General features: G+C 38.2%; 1 protein-coding gene across 3 annotated transcripts; it reads right to left on the bottom strand.

Annotated features, from left to right (window-relative positions):
* Positions 1 to 319: 319 nt before the first annotated feature.
* On the bottom strand, positions 320 to 20082 carry LOC135218295 (tRNA (adenine(37)-N6)-methyltransferase-like). 3 transcript variants are annotated; one of them, XM_064254512.1, is made up of 8 exons: positions 19923 to 20082; positions 17496 to 18224; positions 13699 to 13770; positions 13175 to 13359; positions 5605 to 5755; positions 4325 to 4494; positions 2694 to 3252; positions 320 to 2499 (listed from the first exon to the last, which is right to left on the bottom strand). In XM_064254512.1, the coding sequence occupies exons 3-8, from the start codon at positions 13761 to 13763 to the stop codon at positions 2277 to 2279; spliced, it is 1353 nt and encodes a 450-aa protein (XP_064110582.1). In that variant the 5' UTR covers positions 13764 to 13770; positions 17496 to 18224; positions 19923 to 20082; the 3' UTR covers positions 320 to 2276. The 3 variants fall into 3 exon arrangements, with proteins under 3 accessions (XP_064110582.1, XP_064110581.1, XP_064110583.1); XM_064254511.1 differs by lacking the exons at positions 17496 to 18224; positions 19923 to 20082 and adding an exon at positions 16241 to 16453; XM_064254513.1 differs by lacking the exons at positions 17496 to 18224; positions 19923 to 20082 and adding an exon at positions 16353 to 16438.
* Positions 20083 to 20565: the final 483 nt, after the last annotated feature.

Genomic DNA, 20565 nt, shown 5'->3' with positions numbered 1-20565 from the left:
GAATGTAAATTAAAAGTACTCACAACATTTTGCTGGAATGAAATGGAAAATCAAATTTAGGGCAAAGGCCAAGTGCTATGACTTATGAGGTCATTCAGCATTGAAAAGGAAACTGACTGAAAGTAAAAAGGTTTGAAAGGCATAACAGGAGGAAAACCTCGCGGTTGCACTATGAAACGCTTGTTAAGACAAGGTGAGAAGTAAGAGCCAAATAAATGTTACAAAGATCCTGAAGTAATGCCCACAGTGCACTGAGTGAGGGGCAACTAAAGTTTTACAAAGCCTCTCAAATACTGAAGAACAGGTAAAATAAGTCCACTTTTATATATATATATAAACATACTGATTACTAAAGCACACATGCAGACATCAAGCTTCAAAATGTAGTACAGCTCCACAGAAAACTAAGGAAGAGTGTTTGATGTTACCTTCTGCTAGCAAAGACACATTAAAACTGATGCAAAGGCATTTATATTTTCACAGCCACCCAACCTCTACATATACTACATATATTTTACTTGCTATACATATGGAGATCATAATAAATTGCAAATACAGTACAGTAATACACAGTATTTGTATTCCATCAACATAGTCTTTCATACAGAAATGGCATCCAAACCCATTAGTAAATAATGGGTGAAAGCTTAAAAAGGTGAGATACTGTATCCAAGGATTCTTGCCTTTGTTTATGGTGTTTGCGGAATTATTAAGTCCAGGGAATGAATGATCAACTGAAATTTGCATATTCGTTGGGTTCTTAACCGAGGATTTACTGAATAAATTGTAAAATTATGCTAAAATATATGTACAAAAACACCAACTACTGCAGAAGGAAAACAACTGGGGAACAATCAATGTTATAGTCTAGTTATGGTATCTTCCTCTACCGTCAACTCGTGGGCAAATCACATCAGCACAGGACCAGAAATTATCACACACCAACTAACTCCATTAACACAAGTCTTCATGTCTTAAATGAGAATTAAAGGACAGTGTAGCTGAATATTTTATTTTCATCCTTTCCGTCAGCCTAAAATTAATAATCCAAAGGTTTTTTCTAAATTGTCCAAACTTTAATTAAAGGAGTCTGTAAAATACATTAACCCTGAACAAACATTCTAGCAATTTTCAACACTGTGAACTGAGAACAGATGTCGTCATACAGCATGATATAAAGGTTAACTTTTCTCTCAGTTAATTGTGACCAAAGGACAAACATGAAACATCAAAAGTTATACTTAGGGGGGAATTCATAACTATAACTTATGGAAAATAAAAAACATTGTTTCCACACTTCTGGATTGTTATCCTACATAGCCTAAAAGTCAGAGGACATGCCTAAACTTTTTTATCAAGTGGTAATGAACTGTCTCCCAAAAGTCAAAGGATGTGTAAGACAAAAATACAGAAGATCAATCAAAACAGAGGGTTTTTATTTTCCATTGAGAACACGACGCTCATTTAAATTCCACTGACAATATCATTTACTTCTGAAATCAAATAAAGAAATGTTTCAAAGGAACAACAGCAAAAGTTTCCATTCTTGATTGTCAACAATTTTAACATAAGAAACATTTCTTTATTCATTCTCTGGCCTTTCAGAAACTGAACAACAGGAGCTACTATATTACCTTTATAAGAAAAATGATCTGCAATGATTTCATTCAGTCACATCAGCCAGTGAATAAAACAACCAAGCCTTATACCGCTACAGTGTATAAGGTATTAGCTGCTTTGGCTTTCATATTGCTCTCTCAATGACGTATAACAAGAGGGGACGAATGGATGTACAAATCACTCACTATGCACACTTTCAGAATCTTATGGGGGATGCCAAAAACCACATACTACTTTTGAGCAATTCCAGAATAAGGTCATTATATTCATAATACATAACACCACACGGTTACAATGAATTACGGAAAGATTATGAATACCATAAACTACAACACTAAAAATATAAAGTATGCACTGACATCAAAGACATGTAGATTCATATACCATAAACAAAACACAAAACAACGAAAGCATTCTGAAGTACAGCAGATGAAAACTAATTGTACAGAAATCTAAAGGAAAAGAATGAAAATCTATTATAAAAAAATAATTTACTTTACAAAATTTCACAAACTTCAAAAATAACACAGAAATTTATATAATTAAAAACAATACACCATTAAAACTATAAAAATCGTAACGACTCGTATATGATATAGTATCTCACACCACCAATTCAAATAACAATGAAAATCTTGCCTATTTTTTAAACAATATTACTTTTGTTTTGGCACAAGATTTTTACGACCATGTAACGGTTTGACCCTTAGCACCTCAGCAGTTTGTCCGTCAAACCAAACTGTGACATGTGCAGTATCAACAGTGAAATAATACAAACTGGAAGCACATTTTGTTCTCCGGTAAGAGGAGCGTGGGTCTTCTTGAAGGATGTTATATATGGCTGATTGCAACTCATCGTGACTTCTAAGGTACTCGAGTCTGGAATACAGAGGGCTAATTAGTATTATGTCAAATTGTAACACCTATTAGTCAGATGAATTCTTCTGTAATCTATCAAAATAATAACAAAAAACTTGAGTTACTGCTTTCTAAACCTCTCACAAAATAGCAAAAATGGGTATACTTCCATACTTGTTAAAACTAGTATAGTCAACAATAACAATAAAAATTACCTGTAGGAATCATCTACGTGTCCAGCAGAAAACTGTTTAATCTGAGCCTCTGCTACAGGATTAAACTCGACCACTAATGACGGTATACGTGGTGCTTTTACCCATTCGGCTACTTTGACAATAGGTGAATACTGCTTGCTATCATATGCTAAATAAGGATGTTTCTCAAACATACACATATCTTCAGCCATTGAATGACCCCCAAATTCATTATAATTTCTGTTTTCTAAATGAGAATCTTCTGAGAGGTCCTCACAGCTTCTTGTGGATGCTGAAGGAAATGACATCTTGTCCCATGAAGTGTCAAATGCTAACGCACCCGATAATTGGTCATCAAGGGAATGTCTTCGGCAGAAAATTTCCCTCGCATTATTAGAGTCCTCACTGAGACTTAGCGATCTCATCCCATGAATGGGAGAATCCATTGCCTCCTTTGACATGACATTGCATTTATAGGGAGATATTACTGGAGGTGAATCATATTCTGGGATATATGGTTTGATGTCAATCACTGGTGTCCCATCCAAAATATCTAAACCAGAAAGGTACACACAGTTTCCTGGAAAGAGAAAACTGCACTGTATAAGCTGATGCAACTAAAAGGATTTACTTTTTACCAAAAACATTTTTTTTATAGTAAATCATATATTCCACTTGAACTAGTGTCACTCTTTATCGATCATCAATAATATAGTTATTCTAATCATAATGATTCTAAAAGATTCTGTTTTCTCAGATTTTTTTATAACCAATTTTACTATTTTGAAAAAGCACATTTACATTCTGGTTGACACAACATATATGTTCTAACAAAAATTAATTGTTGTATCTGCAGCAAAGACACATCCCATACCTTATTAAAAACAACAATACAGTATAGACCATTTTACTTTCCTATAGTATTTAAATATTGCAGTCAAGAAGAAGTAACATTAAAACTGGTACTTTTAGACATTATTAAGTCGCCCTTCACAAGATACTAGTGTGTATTTTTCTGAATCATAGTAGTAGGTTTTTCCTAATGTAGTGAATACTGCAATACATACTAGAGCAATACTATCTTTTAAGTGGTAAGGCATAAAAAATTCATTACCACAGCATCAAAACATATCAAGGCACTTAAACAGTAGTATGAATGTCAATCTGACTGGTCAGAAAACTTCTCTCTCTCTCTCTCTCTCTCTCTCTCTCTCTCTCTCTCTCTCTCTCTCTCTCTCTCTCTCTCTCTCTCTCTCTCTCTCTCTCTATATATATATATATATATATATATATATATATATATATATATATATATAATATATATATATATATAATATAAACAATATACATTACTCAAACTGCACAATGAATTTGATTAGCCTTTCTTTATTTAAAAAAAAAAGCCTATTAAATTCTCTCTCTCTCTCCACACAATATATATTACTAAAATAGCACATGAATTTCATTAGCCTTTCCTTAAAAAAAAAAAAAAAAAAAAAAAAAAAAAAAAAAAAAAAAAAAAAAAAAAAAAAACTGCCTATCATATGCCAACAAATACATTGCATACAGCAGAGAACTACACCAAAAACCAAAAAAATCCCCAACACAACACCCTTTAATTTTAAAGAAAACCTCAAATAACTATGCTGTACCGTCTACTTTTTCCAGCTTAGCAAGAGTCAACCCCAGGGGGTTAGGTCTATGAGGAGACCGAGTGGCAAAGACTCCTATTCTTTCGCCATTCAACCTCGGAGGGGCAACTTTGCTCTTGCTATGGCCGCCTTTGGGACCTTCCCCATTCTGGTCGAAAATGAATATGACCCTGAAATTGAAAGATGCACTTGAGATAAGAAATCCTTTGGTAATGCCGACTATACTAATGTAAGCAAGACACCAAACTGCAATAAACACAAACATTTTTCCTACAATGTCAGAAGTATTCTTTAGCAAAAATGCAACGAACAGCTTCAGCTTCCTCGATTGATTGATTAATTCAGCCAATGGCTCATTTCCTAAATCAATTATTTTCAAATCAAAACAAGGCCCTTATTCATATACTATTAAAGCACTTATGAGACATTAGCCAAGATTAAGGACATTTCGTTAAGTATTAGATAAGGCTACCCATTTCATATAGTTATTCCATCATTATCCTAATTGGACTTTGGCTGAGGCTCAAATGCCTGTAGTGTAACAAAACCATTTATTTGGGAATCTGCTGGGATTATCATAAATAATCAGACACCGGCGAGGGTAAAATTATCTTTCGGTATTTCTCTTTACCTTCTGTTACTTCTTTCAAACAAACGCCATATTCTTTGGAAGCTTGAATTTCAAGTCAGTGGCCCCTATGAGCTTGTTCCAAATGAATAGGGTTTATCAATAAAACTAAACATTCTTCAGTAGTTCAAATTCTACTAATCTTTTGAGGGAGATTCTGTAACAAACTTGCAATAGCATGGATAACCACACTCAACAATTCCTTTTATAGTTACCATACTCTAGGTGACTTGAACCTCACTAAAAAGTATTATTATTTGTTTTTGATACAAGGTATCAGACAATATTGCAGACACAAATTCAAAGTAATTACTGTATGTATAAATGCATCAATGTGTTTACTCTTGGTTACAATAACCAGCTAAGTTAAAATAATATATGGTAAAAGATTCTGACGGTACTGTAAAAAAAATATAAACAGGCAATAATAAAAAATCAAAATTACTGTGTGCACTACATGTGAGTATGCATGTGCATTCGCTCCTGATTTAAAGAAAAATTTTGCTTACAAACACTAACAGTACAGTACTTACACATTACTAAATTTCAATGACTGTATATATGGCAAATGCCTTTTCAAAAGTAATCTAAAATATGCAAGTATATTTACATATATGTACTGGGAAATCAAAGTAACAACCATAATACTCACCAGACATATGAATATTCCTCTAACCCATCCAGTGAATGATGTGGATTATTAAAAATACTTTTGTCTATACAAAGAACTCCACGACTAAGTGGATTCACACTTCCCTGGCGTGGAGTTCCATTCTTTGTGTGAAACCAACTCTGAATGTGACCTGTGGAAAATAAAACTAATTAAACTCTGTACAAAGAAAACATTAAAAAACTAGTCATGTAACTTTGAGATCCGAATGATACCAGTGTTAATGGTTAATATTTGTAAGTCCTTAAAAATCTGGTGGAAGTCATGAGAATATCTTTAGGGAAACAACAAAAAGATTTTGACACAAAAAAACCAGCATTTACATGTTAAGCATGGTATAGCTCACTTCGTTTTCGTACACTGAACACGGACAAAAATTACACATACACAAATGTTTAGTTTAGAATGGATGTAGACAGGTAAGTATAAATACAGTACTACTCAATTTACAGAAAAAAAAAGTTGAAAAAGTGGTAATATGATATGTTATGATACAATAAAGTTTTATACATACTTACCTGCATATATATACTTGAGCTATTTGACTCCGTCGTCCGACAGAAATTCGAATTTCGCGCACAAGAACGCTACCTGTAGGTCAGGTGATCTACTTACCTGCCGCTGGGTGGCAGGACTAGGAACCATCCCCATGTTCTATCATATTTTTTCTATACCGCCTGTCTCCTGAGGGGAGGTAGGGTGGGGTATAATTTTGTATATACTGCCAGGTAAGTATGTATAAAACTTTATTGTATCATAACAATATCATTTTTATACATTTAACTTACCTGTCAGATATATACTTAGCTGATTCACACCATTGGAGGTGGGAAAGAGACAGCTAAATATAGAATCAAACAGGAATCACAACTATCGTTGTAGGTAATAAATAAATAAAACCTTGGTTCCTACCTGTTTAGACTGAAGACTTCATGAATACAATCCAGGAGTCTAGACAGTCTCAAGAGCCTCAGCGAGATATTGATCTATGGCTAAGAGTTCTTGTGGTTCTGCCAAAGGGGTCTTACCCGCTTACTTGGTAGATCCTGGAAGGACTACGTCAATGGGTGCTTATCCACTTACTTGACAAGACCTTATACAAGGAGCACAACATCGATCCCGATCACCTCAACCTATCCATGTTAGTTCTAAGATTGCAAGAAGTTCCCCTAACCTCTTGCAAACGACCACAAACTCGAAACACAAACATTCGTACAGTAAAGTACAAAAAATTAAAATAAAATTTAAAAAAAATAAAATTAAAAAAAAAATGTTTGTACAATCTATTCAGTAAGACGTCTCTTGATTCCCCCACTGATCCAAGCTCGGACGTCCGTACGCCAGCAAGCATACTAATCAGCAGAAAAAAAAAACCAACAACTCGTCTCACAAGGTAGATCTATGTACTATCAAAATTTTGAACAAATACAAATTTTTTCTAAGGATCGTTATGTGCTCCCAGCCCCAGCACTGTATCGGCTGATACAAAAGGACCCAGAGAGAAACACTTTTCATATGTTACTTTAACGTCCTTGAGATAGTGCGATGCGAACACTGAATTACACCTCCAGTAAGTCGCATCCACAATGTCTTTTTTAAAGACATGTTCTTCCTGAAATGCTAATGAAGTGGCTACCGCTCTAACCTCATGAGCCTTCACTCGGAGAGTCCTGAAAGAGTCTTCAGTGCAGTCCATTATGAGCATCCGTAATAATGCTCCTCACAAAGAATGCTAATGCATTTTTTGACATGGGTCTACTAGGATCCCTAACTGCGCACCACAGGCTTTGTTTACATCCGTTTAGTTCAGTCTTCTTCTTTAAATAGAACTTCAAAGCTCTAACCGGACATAAAGATCTTTCTAATTCCTCTCCTACTAGATTTGAAAGTCCTTTAACTTCAAAACTCTTTGGCCAGGGTTTAGAGGGGTTCTCGTTCTTAGCCAGAAACAGAGTCTGGAAAGAACAAATTGCCGCATCGCTCTTAAATCCTACTCGAGAATCTAGAGCGTGTATTTCACTAATTCTCTTCGCAGTCGCTAACGACAACAAGAAAAATACATTTTCTCGTTAGATCTCTAAACGACGCGTTGAGAGGAGGTTCAAATCTACTAGATGAATAGAAATCTCAAAACTACATCTAGGTTCCAGTTGGGAGTGCGAGGAGAAAAGGTTTTTGAGGTTTCAAAAGATCTAATAAGATCGTGGAGGTCTTTATCTTCTGCAATTCTCAAAAACCTCTGTTTCGAAATACGGCCGAAAGCATACTTCGATAACCTTTAATGGTAGAAACTGATAATTTTGATTCTTCCCTAAGGAAAATCAAGAAATCAGCTATGTTGGTCACAGAGGTATCGGAAGAGGACAGTTTATTCTTCTTACACCATCTTCTAAATACATCCCATTTTGATTGGTGTAGACCCGAATAGTTGAAGATCTCCGGGCCCTAGCAATTGCTTTTGAAGCTTTGCTTGAAAAGCCTCTCGCTCTGACAAGTCTTTCGATAGTCGAAAGGCAGTCAGAGCGAGAGCGGGGAGGTTTTGATGGTACCTCTCGAAATGGGGTTGTTTGAGAAGATCTCTCCTGTGTGGAAGAGATCTTGGGAAGTCGACTGTCCATTCCTGTACCTCTGTGAACCAATCTTGAGACGGCCAAAAGGGAGCGATGAGTGTTAGTCTCGTCCCTCTTGATGCCGCAAACTTTCTTAACACCACTCCTAACATTTTGAAGGGGGGAAATGCGTACGCATCTAGGCCTGACCAGTCCAGTAGCATGGCGTCCACCGCATCCGCTCTCGGGTCTTCCACTAAGGAGCAAAAGTTCTCTATCCTTCTGGATAGGTAGGTGGCGAATAGGTCTATATGTGGACTGCCCCACAGGGACCACAGAGCTTGACACACCTGAATGTGAAGGGTCCATTCTGTGGGGAGAACTTGGTTTAACCTGCTTAGCCTGTCTGCTCTGATGTTCTTCTCTCCTTTCACGAATCTTGTGAGAAGAGTCACTTTCTTTCTTTTGCCCAATACAACAGCTCTTTTGTTATATGGAACAGAGAAAGAGAGTGAGTTCCCCCTTGTTTCTTGATATAGGCCAACGCTGTGGTGTGTCCGAGTTGACCTGTACCACTTGACCTAACACCTGTGTCTCGAAGGCTTTTAGAGCTAGAAGAACGGCATAAAGTTCTTTGGAGTTTATATGCCAGTCTAGCTGATCCTTCCTCCATTGGCCTGATATTTCTTTTGTCCCTAGAGTGTCCCATCCCTTCTCTGAAGCGTCTGAGAACAAGATTAGGTTTGGGTTCCGAACTTCTAGAGACAAGCCCTCGTTCTTTTCTAAGGGAAAAATCCACCACTTCAGATGATTCTTTACTTCCAGAGGAATACTGAAAGTGTCCGAAAGCTGTCCGTTCTTCCAACTCCAAATTCTTCTTAAGAAGAATTGAAGAGGGCGAAGGTGGAGTCTTCCTAGCGAAATGAACTGTTCTAGTGAGGAAAGGGTTCCCAGAAGACTTAACCACTCCCTCACCGAACTCCGTTCTTTCTCTAGGAAGCTCGAGATTTTTGTAATCCCGAGCAATCCTTTCTGGGACGGAAAAGCCCGAAAACCCCGAGAATCCATCCGAATCCCCAAATAGACTAAGTTCTGACTGGGGATCATCTGCGATTTCTCGAGGTTCACGAGTAATCCTAACGTCTTTGCTAGGTTCAAAGTAGACTGTAGGTCCTCCAAACACCGTTTCTCTGACTTGGCCCGGATTAGCCAATCGTCGAGATACATTGAGATGCGTATCCCTTCTAAATGAAGCCATTTGGCCACGTTCCGCATCAGATACGTAAATACCTGAGGGGCGTCGATAGGCCGAAGCACAAGGCCCTGAATTGGAAGATTTGTCCTTGAACAACAAATCTTAGATATTTTCTTGACGATGGGTGAATCGGAACATGAAAGTAAGCATCCTGAAGGTGCCCAGGGATACCATCCAATCTCCCTGACGTAGGGAAGACAGAACTGAAGCTGAAGTCTCCATGGAGAACTTCTTTTTCTCCACGTACCTGTTCAGGACGCTTACATCTAGGACGGGGTCTCCCATTCCCCCCGAAGCCTTTGGAACCAAGAAAAGGCGGTTGTAAAACCCCTCCGGGGAGAAAGGATCTTGCACTAGCTCTATAGCATTCTTGTCCCTCATCGACACCACCGTCTGAAGGAGAGTCTCGTTCAGTCCAGGGTCCTTGTAACTCGTCGACAAATCCTTTGGAGATGTTGCCAAAGGAGGTCTGTCTACGAAGGGAATGATGTACCCCTTCTGTAGGACAGACAGAGTCCAGGGATATGCTTCTCTTACGGACCAGGCATCCAGAAAGTAATGAAGTCTGGCCCCTACCTGTGCTTGGAGGACATGGCTGCTATTTGCTCTTTTTAAAAGAGCGGAAGGAAGACCTCCCTCGCTTGTCGAAGGGTCTTCTCTCCGAAGTTGATCGAGTTGAAGGGGCTCCACGAAAGGGCACCACTGGAGTCGAGCCACCTTCTTCTGAGTCTTAACTGCAGGTCTACTTTTCTTTGTAGATTGTACAAGAAGGTCCTGCGTAGCCTTTTCCGACAAGGATCTAGCAACATCCTTCACTAAAGATGAAGGAAACAGATGTTCTGACCGAGGTGCGAATAATAAAGCGGACCTCTGAGAAGGAGAAACTCCTTTCGTTAGGAAGGAACTGTAAATAGATCTTTTCTTCAACATCCCAGATCCAAAAAGAGCCGCCAACTCACCAGAACCATCTTGCACAGCCTTATCCATGCAAGATAGGACACTGTGCAAAGTTTCTGGATCTAGAAAATCTGGCTCACTCGTCTTCTTAGCCAGCACCCAAGAGACCAATCCAAGAAGTTGAATACCTCTAAGACGTGAAAAATTCCCTTAAGGTGCTGATCTAACTCCGACATACTCCAGGACGCCTTTGCTGAATGAGAGACTGTCTTCACAGACTCTACAAGACTCGAGAAATCTGAATCTGCCGACGAAGGGAGCATCAATCCCATCGCCTCTTCTGTCTTATACCAAATGCCTCTTTCCCCGTCAGTTTGGAGGGAGGAGAGCAATAAACCGTTCTCAAAGTTTCCTTTTTAGATAAAAGCCACGAATCTAAAGACTGGAGGGTCTTTCTTCATTGAGATCGCCGGTTTCATCTTTAAGAAAGCCGAGGATTTCGGGGTTTTTGTGCTCGAAAACAGAGATCTCGGCGAAGGAGGAGCTGCAGGACTAAGAGAATCCGCAAACTCCTCTAGAAGTAACGAGGCTAAAACTTTATAATTGGAAAGTCCCTCGTTAGTTGAAACTTCTTCCTCAGAAATCTCTTCCAGTTCCAGGTTAGAAGGAGATCGCTCTTTCCTGACCGATTCTCTATCAGGAGAAGCCGCTCCCGTGGGAGGCGTCCTGCTTCTTGCTGGTGTCAACCGCTTAGGAGCGTCCTCGCGCTTGTCTGACGACTCTTTCCTGAGAGGCGTCCTGCTTCTTGTTGACGTCTCGCGCCTCGAAGCGTCCTGGCTCTTGCCTCGCACCTCGCTCCTGGGAGGCGTCATGCTTCTGGCTGGCGTCAACCGCTTTGGAGCGTCCTGACGCTTGCCTGACGACTCTCTCCTGAGAGGTGTCCTACTTTTTGTTGACGTCTCGCGCCTCGTAGCGTCCTGGCTCTTGCCTGGATCCTCGTTCCTGGGAGGCGTCCTGCTTCTGGATGGCATGACGCGCCTATCTTGACGCTCGCGCCTGGCTGACGTTTCACGTCTCGCAACTCGACGCTCTTGTCTGGCGTCTCGTGCTTGCGTTTGACAGGAGAACGGATCCTGCTCGGCCTATGCAAGGCTGATGAATCCGATTCCAAATCAGAGGAAGACAAAATACTATGGCGAGTCTGAACCCTCGATAGCCTAGACTTCTTAATAGGCAGGAAATCGTCTTCCTTCTGGGAGGGTCTTTATACAGAACTCCCACAAGAGAAGTGATGGAATCCTGCATAGTGCGAAGGATTCTTTTAGTCTCTTCATTATTGTCTACCCTCGGTTGTTTAATTACTGGATGTCCTCCTCTTGAAAACGCTCAGGACTAGAAGTAATCCTGGGTTCATCCAAACGTCTCTTAAGGGGGCGAGAAAGATCCGCCGATCTCCACCCTCTTTTAGGTGAGGAATTCTCCGAGGAGGAGAAACACTCACGCAGAACGCTTTTTCTGTAACGTTCTCTGGCATTCTGTGGCGATACAGAAAATGCCGAAGGGACGTCTGACTGTTGGGATCCTCCACAACCTCCTTACGGCTTTCGACATTCTTCTCCTCTGGGCTTGGGAGCTTGAAAGAGGTCTAGGCCTGGGAGCGTGTGAAGACAATCAGACGCCCCCTCCACTGCACTGGGGACACTTATATCACTATCCACAGCTCTATAATTACAAACTGCTTACCTTCATAGGCCGCCATTTTGGTTTCCATTTCCGAAGAGCGGCTTTAAGATTCGCTATCTCAGATGCCGAATCTGTGTTGTTCATAATAAAGGAGCAGGTACATTAGATGGGGCAGTAAAAGGAGAGAGAGGGTATATTATTACTAATAACCCCGCTAGAACTAGATAAAGGTTTGGAAGAAGACCTCCTCACCCTGTTTCTTTCTAACTTCTTACGTATGAGGTTAGAGATTTCCATTCTTCCTCACTCAAATCCTTGCATTCATTACAAGTATTACCAAAAGAACATTCATACATCCTGCATTTCCTGCAAATAGTATGAGGATCAATTGATGCCTTCGGCATCCTAACTTACAACCCGCATTGCACACACATTCTCACCACATTTCCAGAATCAGACATCATGTTGAACAATCCAAATCAAATTCCAAAAACGGTCCACAATCGCGTATGCCAGTACAATCAATGCAAATACGTCACCGAGAAGTCCAAACGAAGATCAATTGCGATGCAAAATACGAAATCCAGCCGGAGATACCCACAACGATGTTGCCAGTATGGCCGACAGAAAAAATATGATAGAACATGGGGATGGTTCCTAGTCCTGCCACCCAGCGGCAGGTAAGTAGATCACCTGACCTACAGGTAACTGTGTGCGCGAAATTCGAATTTCTGTCGGACGACGGAGTCAAATAGCTAAGTATATATCGACAGGTAAGTTAAATGTATAAAAGTGGAATGTTTAACGACATACACCAAAACAGAAAACTGACTACAATAATATTTTCATTCCTTCTAGAAAAGTCTGGGTTCAAATATAGCATCAACAAGGGTACTCAAACCCAAGACTGATGTAAGTCTTGATACTGATGCAATAACAAAGTGAGAGCAACCGAAAAAGTGGCGCAGAACCAAATTAATACAAATATTGATGAACAGTACAGACAGCACCTTACGTAAGAACAATCAACTTACAACCATTCAGACACAAACAAATGGGACTACAAATTAAAGTTGTGTTCAAATGTAATACTTTTCGTTACAAGCACTAAACTATGAATGGACTTCTCTCTTGGTGATTTAACCAAGTTGTAACCTCTAATATTTACCAATAGGTCTCCATTTGCTGAAGTGTCTAGATAAACAGGTAATTTCTCCTGGACTATCAGACTGAGGTAGTTGTTGATCATTTAGCTGTGCTCCATCATCTCCTTTCTCAAAACCATCATCCACTATCTTTGTGATAACGTCTATGTCCTTTTGATGTTGCGCTTGCAAAGCCCGCATTTTCTTCCTGAAAAGAAATTAATTACGGTAATTCACAAATCTGCGTGTAAACCAGAATTAAAGTACAGTAATTTAAAAAATCTAATATGTAATTACTGTATATAGATAAATATAGAGAAGGACTACACAGGCCATTTCTTACTGAAACTAAAAAAATAACTACTAAGAAAAAAACACTGATTTGTTAACCTAGAGGAACACTGTCTTACAGGAAGCACACTTCTGATTTCCTCAAATGCTGATTAACTAATGCTCTCAAAAACAGCCAGTGGAAAGCATATTTAATTTTGTATAACAACAATGGAAACAGTATCATGGCAAGGCAAACTATCCGTACACCACCTACCTTAGATTATTTATTTCATTCCGTGCCTGCATGAGCTGACTGACAAGATCCTCAACGCTGGCCATGGTTACACTAAAAGAAAAAAAAGGAAATCTTAAACAGAAGGTTATAATCAACACACTTTTGATTAATCAAGGATTTACATGTCACACATGAGCCTGGTTGAGACAACCTCAATTTGTTCTTCATCTATCTGAACTGCGACTAGGTACATACTATGCACATTCTGGGAAATATTAAACCACAAAAATATCTGTTCTGTAGAGCTTCAAAAATGTTGCTGGGAAAACCACTTTCAAATATATTTGTTCTGTGTTATCTTTGAGATGAAAAAAGGATACAAAAAAGGTGCAAGAAAGATATATATGAGGACCTGGAGTACGCAAAGTTATGTCAGGAATGACTTTCTTTATTTTACCTTTATGATAATTAAGCTTTGGTCAAGTTAAGATTGGGGGCTCCAGGCCTTAGCCAAGTAATATCCTGACCCCTAGGGTGGGTTAAGGGTTTCATCTTGACCCACCTGTCCCAGCAAATGCATCCGAAGTGAAATAATGGAAACCTAGTACCATACTTATGAAAAAGGCATACTACTACTAATGGCAGAAAAATAGGCTAACCAAACTTATATCTATTACTACCCTAAATTTGATTTCCCCATGATATCAGTATTTAAGATATGTATCTGAATTTGAGTATAAAATTTATGAAAAGGCCAAGAGCTGGGACATATGAGGTTATTCAGTGCCAACAGGGAAACTGAGAGTTAAAAGGTTTGAGAGGCGTAACAGGAGAAAAACTCAAATTTGCACTATGAAACAACTGCTAGGAGAGGGTGGGCAGTAAGATGGAAGAAAATGGATACGAACAGATATGCAGAAAAATGAATGAAAGAGGTTGTAGCTAGGGGCCAAAGGGACACTAAAAAATCCTAAAGCAATGTCTGCAGTGCACCATGTAAGGTGCACTGACAGCCCTACCCCAACTATGGGATTTTGGCCAAGTAAAAATTAATTTCTGGTGGAAGTTGTAGTCTTTTCCTAGCCTAAACAAAAGTTGGGTGAAATTTCTTAGGCAAGTGTTCTAGACGAAGAAATATTTCTTATTCAATACTTCTGACAGTGTCGCAAGTGAATCTTGTAACTGTATTTGGCCAAACCTCTTTCAAAGAACCCCCAAATTTTACATATTTACATAATAGCCTAGGCCTTGTGATTTGCACCCAAATTAATTAATAGGGTAAACAACCACATGGACTGGCCAACCCACTGACTACCATGGCTAGGCCCCCCTCCGAAAAAGTACTTTTAACATGTCCTGACACCGGGGATGGTCATCAGTCACGAGTTGTTGGTGGTGATAACAGGAGCTCAAGACCTCTACTCTCCTTTCAAAGTAAGTATATATTTCTCCAAAGTTAGAAATTAAGGCCATATTTTAAGATTTAAACAGAGAGTAATGAAAAGGGTGGCCAACGCAGTGCCACAACCCAAAACGTTTACTTTACTCATTATTTAGTTTAACATTACTTCAAATATTTATTTAATTCATGTCTATTATCCCTTTTTTTTTTTTGCAAACAAATTAACCCCGAAAAATTACAAATATTTCGTTGCCAATCTAATGGAGCGTCACACATACGGCGATGCATTTACAAACTGTTTCTATGAATTCTAGTTGTCATAGTGATGCAGTAATGATAAAATTGCTGTAATATGTATTTATACTACAAATAGATACGTTAATTTCACTTATTTCCCCGGTTTTGTGTAAGTCTTATACTCAGTTTGGAGGGTAAACACATACCAATTGACAACACTGATAAACAATTGAAGAGTGCAAAACGCCGCAAAGAATGCCGTAGTCCCCTTGAATAAGTACGAATAAGTGCTGGTAAGAGGTCGGGGTTACGATTGCTGTGATGAAAGTGACCCAGCGTCTATGGGTACAAGTGGTGTGCGAATTTAGCACAGGAAATAGGAAGTTTGTTGACACAAGCGACTCCACAAACATCGAAATGGCGTCAATCTTCTAAACTTTTTTAATGTAAGTAAAAATTAGAAAACATTATGGTGTTGTGGGCCTGCGTTGGCCACCCTTTTCATTACCCTCTGTTTAAATCTTAAAATATGGCCTTAATTTCTAACTTTGGAGAAAATACTTACTTCAAAAGGAGAGTAGAGGTCTTTAGCTCCTTCTCTCACCAACAACAACTCGTGACTGATGACCATCTCCGGTGTCAGGATGCGTTAAAAGTACTTTTTCAGAGGGTGGCCAGCCGTGATAGTCGGTGAGTTTGCCAGTCCACGCGGTGTTTTACCCTACATACTATAGGCCTGGGCCTATTACAACATTTATAGGCCTAGGTATACGTAAAAAGTCCAGAACTCGTTCGAAAGGACGATACACTACAAACAAAATAGGAAATAATTAAAAGATAAATAACAAAAATATAAATAAAGTAAAATAAGTGCGAGTTCATTTGTAAAATAACACGTAACAATATACCTAGCTACTACGTAGGTAGCCTATACCTACTCACCCGAGGCTTGAGACTAACTAAGGCCTACTTCCAAATAACGACACGTATAGCTTGATTTAGGCCTAAGCCTCTATTGAATTTCCTTATTCCGTTATTTTCCCTTCATTTATACCCGAATTTTTCCGGCCTATGTGCTCCAGCTACTCCTCGCTTCCAGTTTACAGACAACCATTGACCATTGCAGACACTTACAACGTCAATCTAGTTTGTTTACATTATAGTAATAGTAGTAGTAGCCATAGTAGAAACCTTGAGCTAAATCTTTGTAACTGCTCGTCCTACTATTCCTTTTCCCTGTTTTATCTTGGATTTTCCCAAGTGCCGAAGGTCTTCTATTGATTCAACCGCGTATATAATTCTTCCCTTTAGTTTTAAAAACCTTAATGAGTATAAATGAATAAAATGAATTGACATTATAGTAGCAATAGCAGAAACTATTAAGTGAATGTCTCTGTAACGGCTCGTCCTATTACATGCTATTTTTGTCAGTTTACCCTCGATTTTCCATGTGAAAGAGATCTATCAATTCTATCGTTCTCATATTTGTTTACTGTTGTTTCAAAACACTTAGTGAATAGAAATTAATGTTATTCATATACCTAGAAAAGTCTGGCAATGTTTATTTGACCATAAGTGGGAATTAATCTTTTTTTCAGTTTTACTACCTTCGATTTTCTTAGTGCCAATTAAAGTTCACCTGTTAATCTTACCGCTCTAATATTTCTTATTTGTAGTTTAAGAACCCTAATATATGTAGATATGCGTATTTCTTATTCCTCTAGTTGCAAGCTAAAGTCTGTCTTAGATGCTCCATCAGCACTTTCAGCTATTCTAGATTGAATTTTTTTTCTTTACTTTAAATGGCTCTAGTTAATGTTTTCTCTCCCTTTTACATAAGGGCGAAAATTCAGTTCCAGTCTAGAATGGCTGAAAGTACTAATAGAGTATCTAATCAATTATTAAAAGTCTGCATATCACTCTAGTATTAGTCATAAGTTTAAAAACAGTATGTTGTATTTGCAACGAGATATTAACCCAGTTGTTCTGCTACACAAGTGGAAATTATTTGGTACAAGAATCTAGAGGGATAAGAAATACAAGCACATGCCATCCTAGAAGTCTATAGGAATTAGTCTAATTAAGATGAATAGTGTGCTTTACATTCTATCATAGGCATTAGGATGGCCTTGGTATTACTTTAACGCTACAGATACAAAAAGAAGCGGTGTTTACTAACGGTAGATCAAACCATTACCTTCAAAATATAGTAGCTGATTCAACTCGGAGTGAAGAAGAGTTCTACGCCCCTCGCGATCTTCTCAATCCTGCATCTCTTTGACTGTCAACCATTGATGCAGCAGTTTCATAACTTCAAGTTCCAAGATGAATACTTCCAGATATCGGGGAATAGCCCCGTTATCTGCAGGTATTAGTCACTGATCAAGATTTTGTCGAGGCTGCCAATCACATCAACAAAGGGGGATGTCTTGGAAATTCTGTTGTCGAAAGAATGTTTGAAACTGTTAGTTTTATTTCTGGAGTTGTTGCTGCTGCTGATGTAAAATTTGAGAGGAGGGTTCTAAATGATGAGGAATTTCATGATGAAAGTCATAATAGAAAGGGACTTGAGCTGTCTGCAAGAAGTAAAATCATTGCACAAGATTAGAAAAAAAAGGCACGAGGTGCCATCCAATAAGAATTCAATTTCTGGTTCCTTATCCTAAGGGGTACAGTTCTTGTAGAGTTGAATGAGCCAGTCGCATTGCTGCAGATATTCCATCAGTTGTTCTCTCTGCCTTTCCTCGTTCGGTTCCTCCGTTTCAGGTGGAGCCATTGTGGCCTGTTCAAAGTGAATCTCAAGTAGAATAACATCATCAGGTGTCTGACTTGCTGTGTACAGGGGTGACACGGCAACGGGAGTAAGGATATCAGAAATATCAATCCTCTCGGATTGGTGACTGATATCCAAATGTTCCGAAGGGTCCTGTGAGAAAAGTATTGGTTAGAGAATGGTGTACTCTGAATAGGACAAAAATAACAAAATTTGTTTATGCTTTTGTCGCAGACTTGCGATAACTGTAACTGTTATTAAGTCTATTAATAAAGTTTCCAATTATTGTACAATACCACAATGTATGATAAAGTTCTTTAAATGTATTGAAATGAGGTCTAGATGCAAAATCTAAAACTGATAATATGTCATATATAACAACGTTAAAATCCTGGAAAAAGACAATTTGGAAAATTAAAAGCTCAAATACTGTACAGTGTCTTGAAATACAACCTTTCTCGTCACAATGTTACAGTCACATGTATTTCACAAAAACTTAATTCATTGTACTTCATTCACACATAGTGAGGAATAATAGTGCAGTTCCACGGACAAGCACGGACAAATCTGCAGTTATCTTTAAGTCTTTGGGTCCTTGATCCCTGGCCCGAGTTAAGGATAGTGTTGATTCGGATAATTGAGGGATTACAGTACATGTTAGTTGGCCTTTGTATTCCAATTCAAGTGGACGAATTTCCTCTGCAGCATACACAATGTTACAAGGCAGTTACTACAACGTCGAGACTGATGTCACAGAGAAGTATAACGATATCACAAAAAGGGAACGATGTCACAAAGAAGATGCAGATGAATAAGAGATCTGCATCGTCATAAAAAGTTGCAATTAAAAATATGTCACCTGAGGGCACAATGCAAGAGTTCAGTAAACTACGGCAAACCAATACTACATTTTCTTTAAAAAAAAAGCCTTTGAAAGGAATAAGAATTACATTGTCACTATCGATGAGTAAGGGTAATAAAGAACGGAGAGAGAGAGAGAGAGAGAGAGAGAGAGAGAGAGCAGGGTTAGCCACTCATCCAAGTGGGCTTTCCCAATGCTGCATCCTGTATATTATTAATCATATCTATTTAAAATGTTGTCGCGTCTGTTCAGATAAAAAGGAATAAATTAACAAAAAATAAAAATAAAGACACTAAGGATTGAATTCAAGTATCAAAACAATAAATAAACAAATGATTTACCTGTAGTAATAATATATATATCTATATATATATATATATATATATATATATATATATATATATATATATATATATATATATATATTATATATATATATATATATATATATATAATATATATGTGTTTGTGTGTGTGTGTGTGTGTGTGTGTGTTTGTGAACGCCACATCGTGCTTCTCAGTTATCAAAAGACCTTCTATTGGATGTATATTGTGTATATATAATATATATATATATATATATATATATATATATATATATATATATATATATATATATATATATATATATATATATATACGTATATGGGTGTGTGTGCGCGCGATAATTTTAGAAGAAAACTACTACATTTGTAGCCAAGTTATTCAAGTTGATAAAAAAATATAACAATCTGTACTTGTTACATGATAATACAAACGTCAGATCTGAAGATGGTATAGTACGATTCATTAATAAAAAAAATTAATAAAGCTAAAAACTTAAAGTACCCAAATCCAGAATAAATGAAAATGGAAAACTTTTTAAAGTAAATTCATTATAAATACATTATACTGGTCTTCTGATCTGAATGAGACTAGAAAAATTCACTGGAAAAAAAGACTTTTTCTTCGTTAAATCCGCCTGAAATCATGGGAGCTTGATCACGTACCACTAAGACGTTGATGATTTCTTGATCGGGCAGATCTTCGTCAGGAGACAGAGTCCCTTCATCGCAAAAACTCGGGACGTCCATGACGAAATAACACTTGAAGGGGGATCGCTTTACCGTAGGAGTCGTGTCGCTCGACGTCTACAGATAGACTGAGTGTCTAGTACTCGTCAGAGCAGTTATAACCCGTAAGAGGCGATACAAGACCCTTCTCCGAGCATGCGCAAACGCCCATTGCTGTTCGACTCAAGTTTACGCGACCTTGCGTTCGTATGTGATGTTAATGATTTATAAAGTAGAAGAATGAAGTATATCTCTATGTTTACGCTCTTTTCTGGTTTTAGGGAATTTCCCTAAAGCAGCGTCTCTTCATTTTGTGTACTTGTATTGTTCTGGGGAACTCCCACAGACTTGTTGGAAAATATATATGAAAGGATTAGCTTGACGTTTTTAGACAACAGTCCGATATCTTCGTCGTAATTAGTGCAATACACGGTTGTACAAGAAATTTAGGCTAATCTTTTCAAAATATTCCCCAGGACGAGATGAATACACAATTGTGAGGAGATGCTGCGTTAGGGGAATTCCCTAAAACAAGATAAGTATGTAAACATGAAGATATACTTCATACCTACACCCCAGT

The sequence above is a fragment of the Macrobrachium nipponense genome, chromosome 9 (assembly GCF_015104395.2).
Source record: "Macrobrachium nipponense isolate FS-2020 chromosome 9, ASM1510439v2, whole genome shotgun sequence".
NCBI classification, from domain to species: Eukaryota; Metazoa; Arthropoda; class Malacostraca; order Decapoda; family Palaemonidae; genus Macrobrachium; species Macrobrachium nipponense.
The sequence above is the reverse complement of the archived record's forward strand: the minus strand, read 5'-3'. Positions and strand labels throughout refer to the sequence as shown.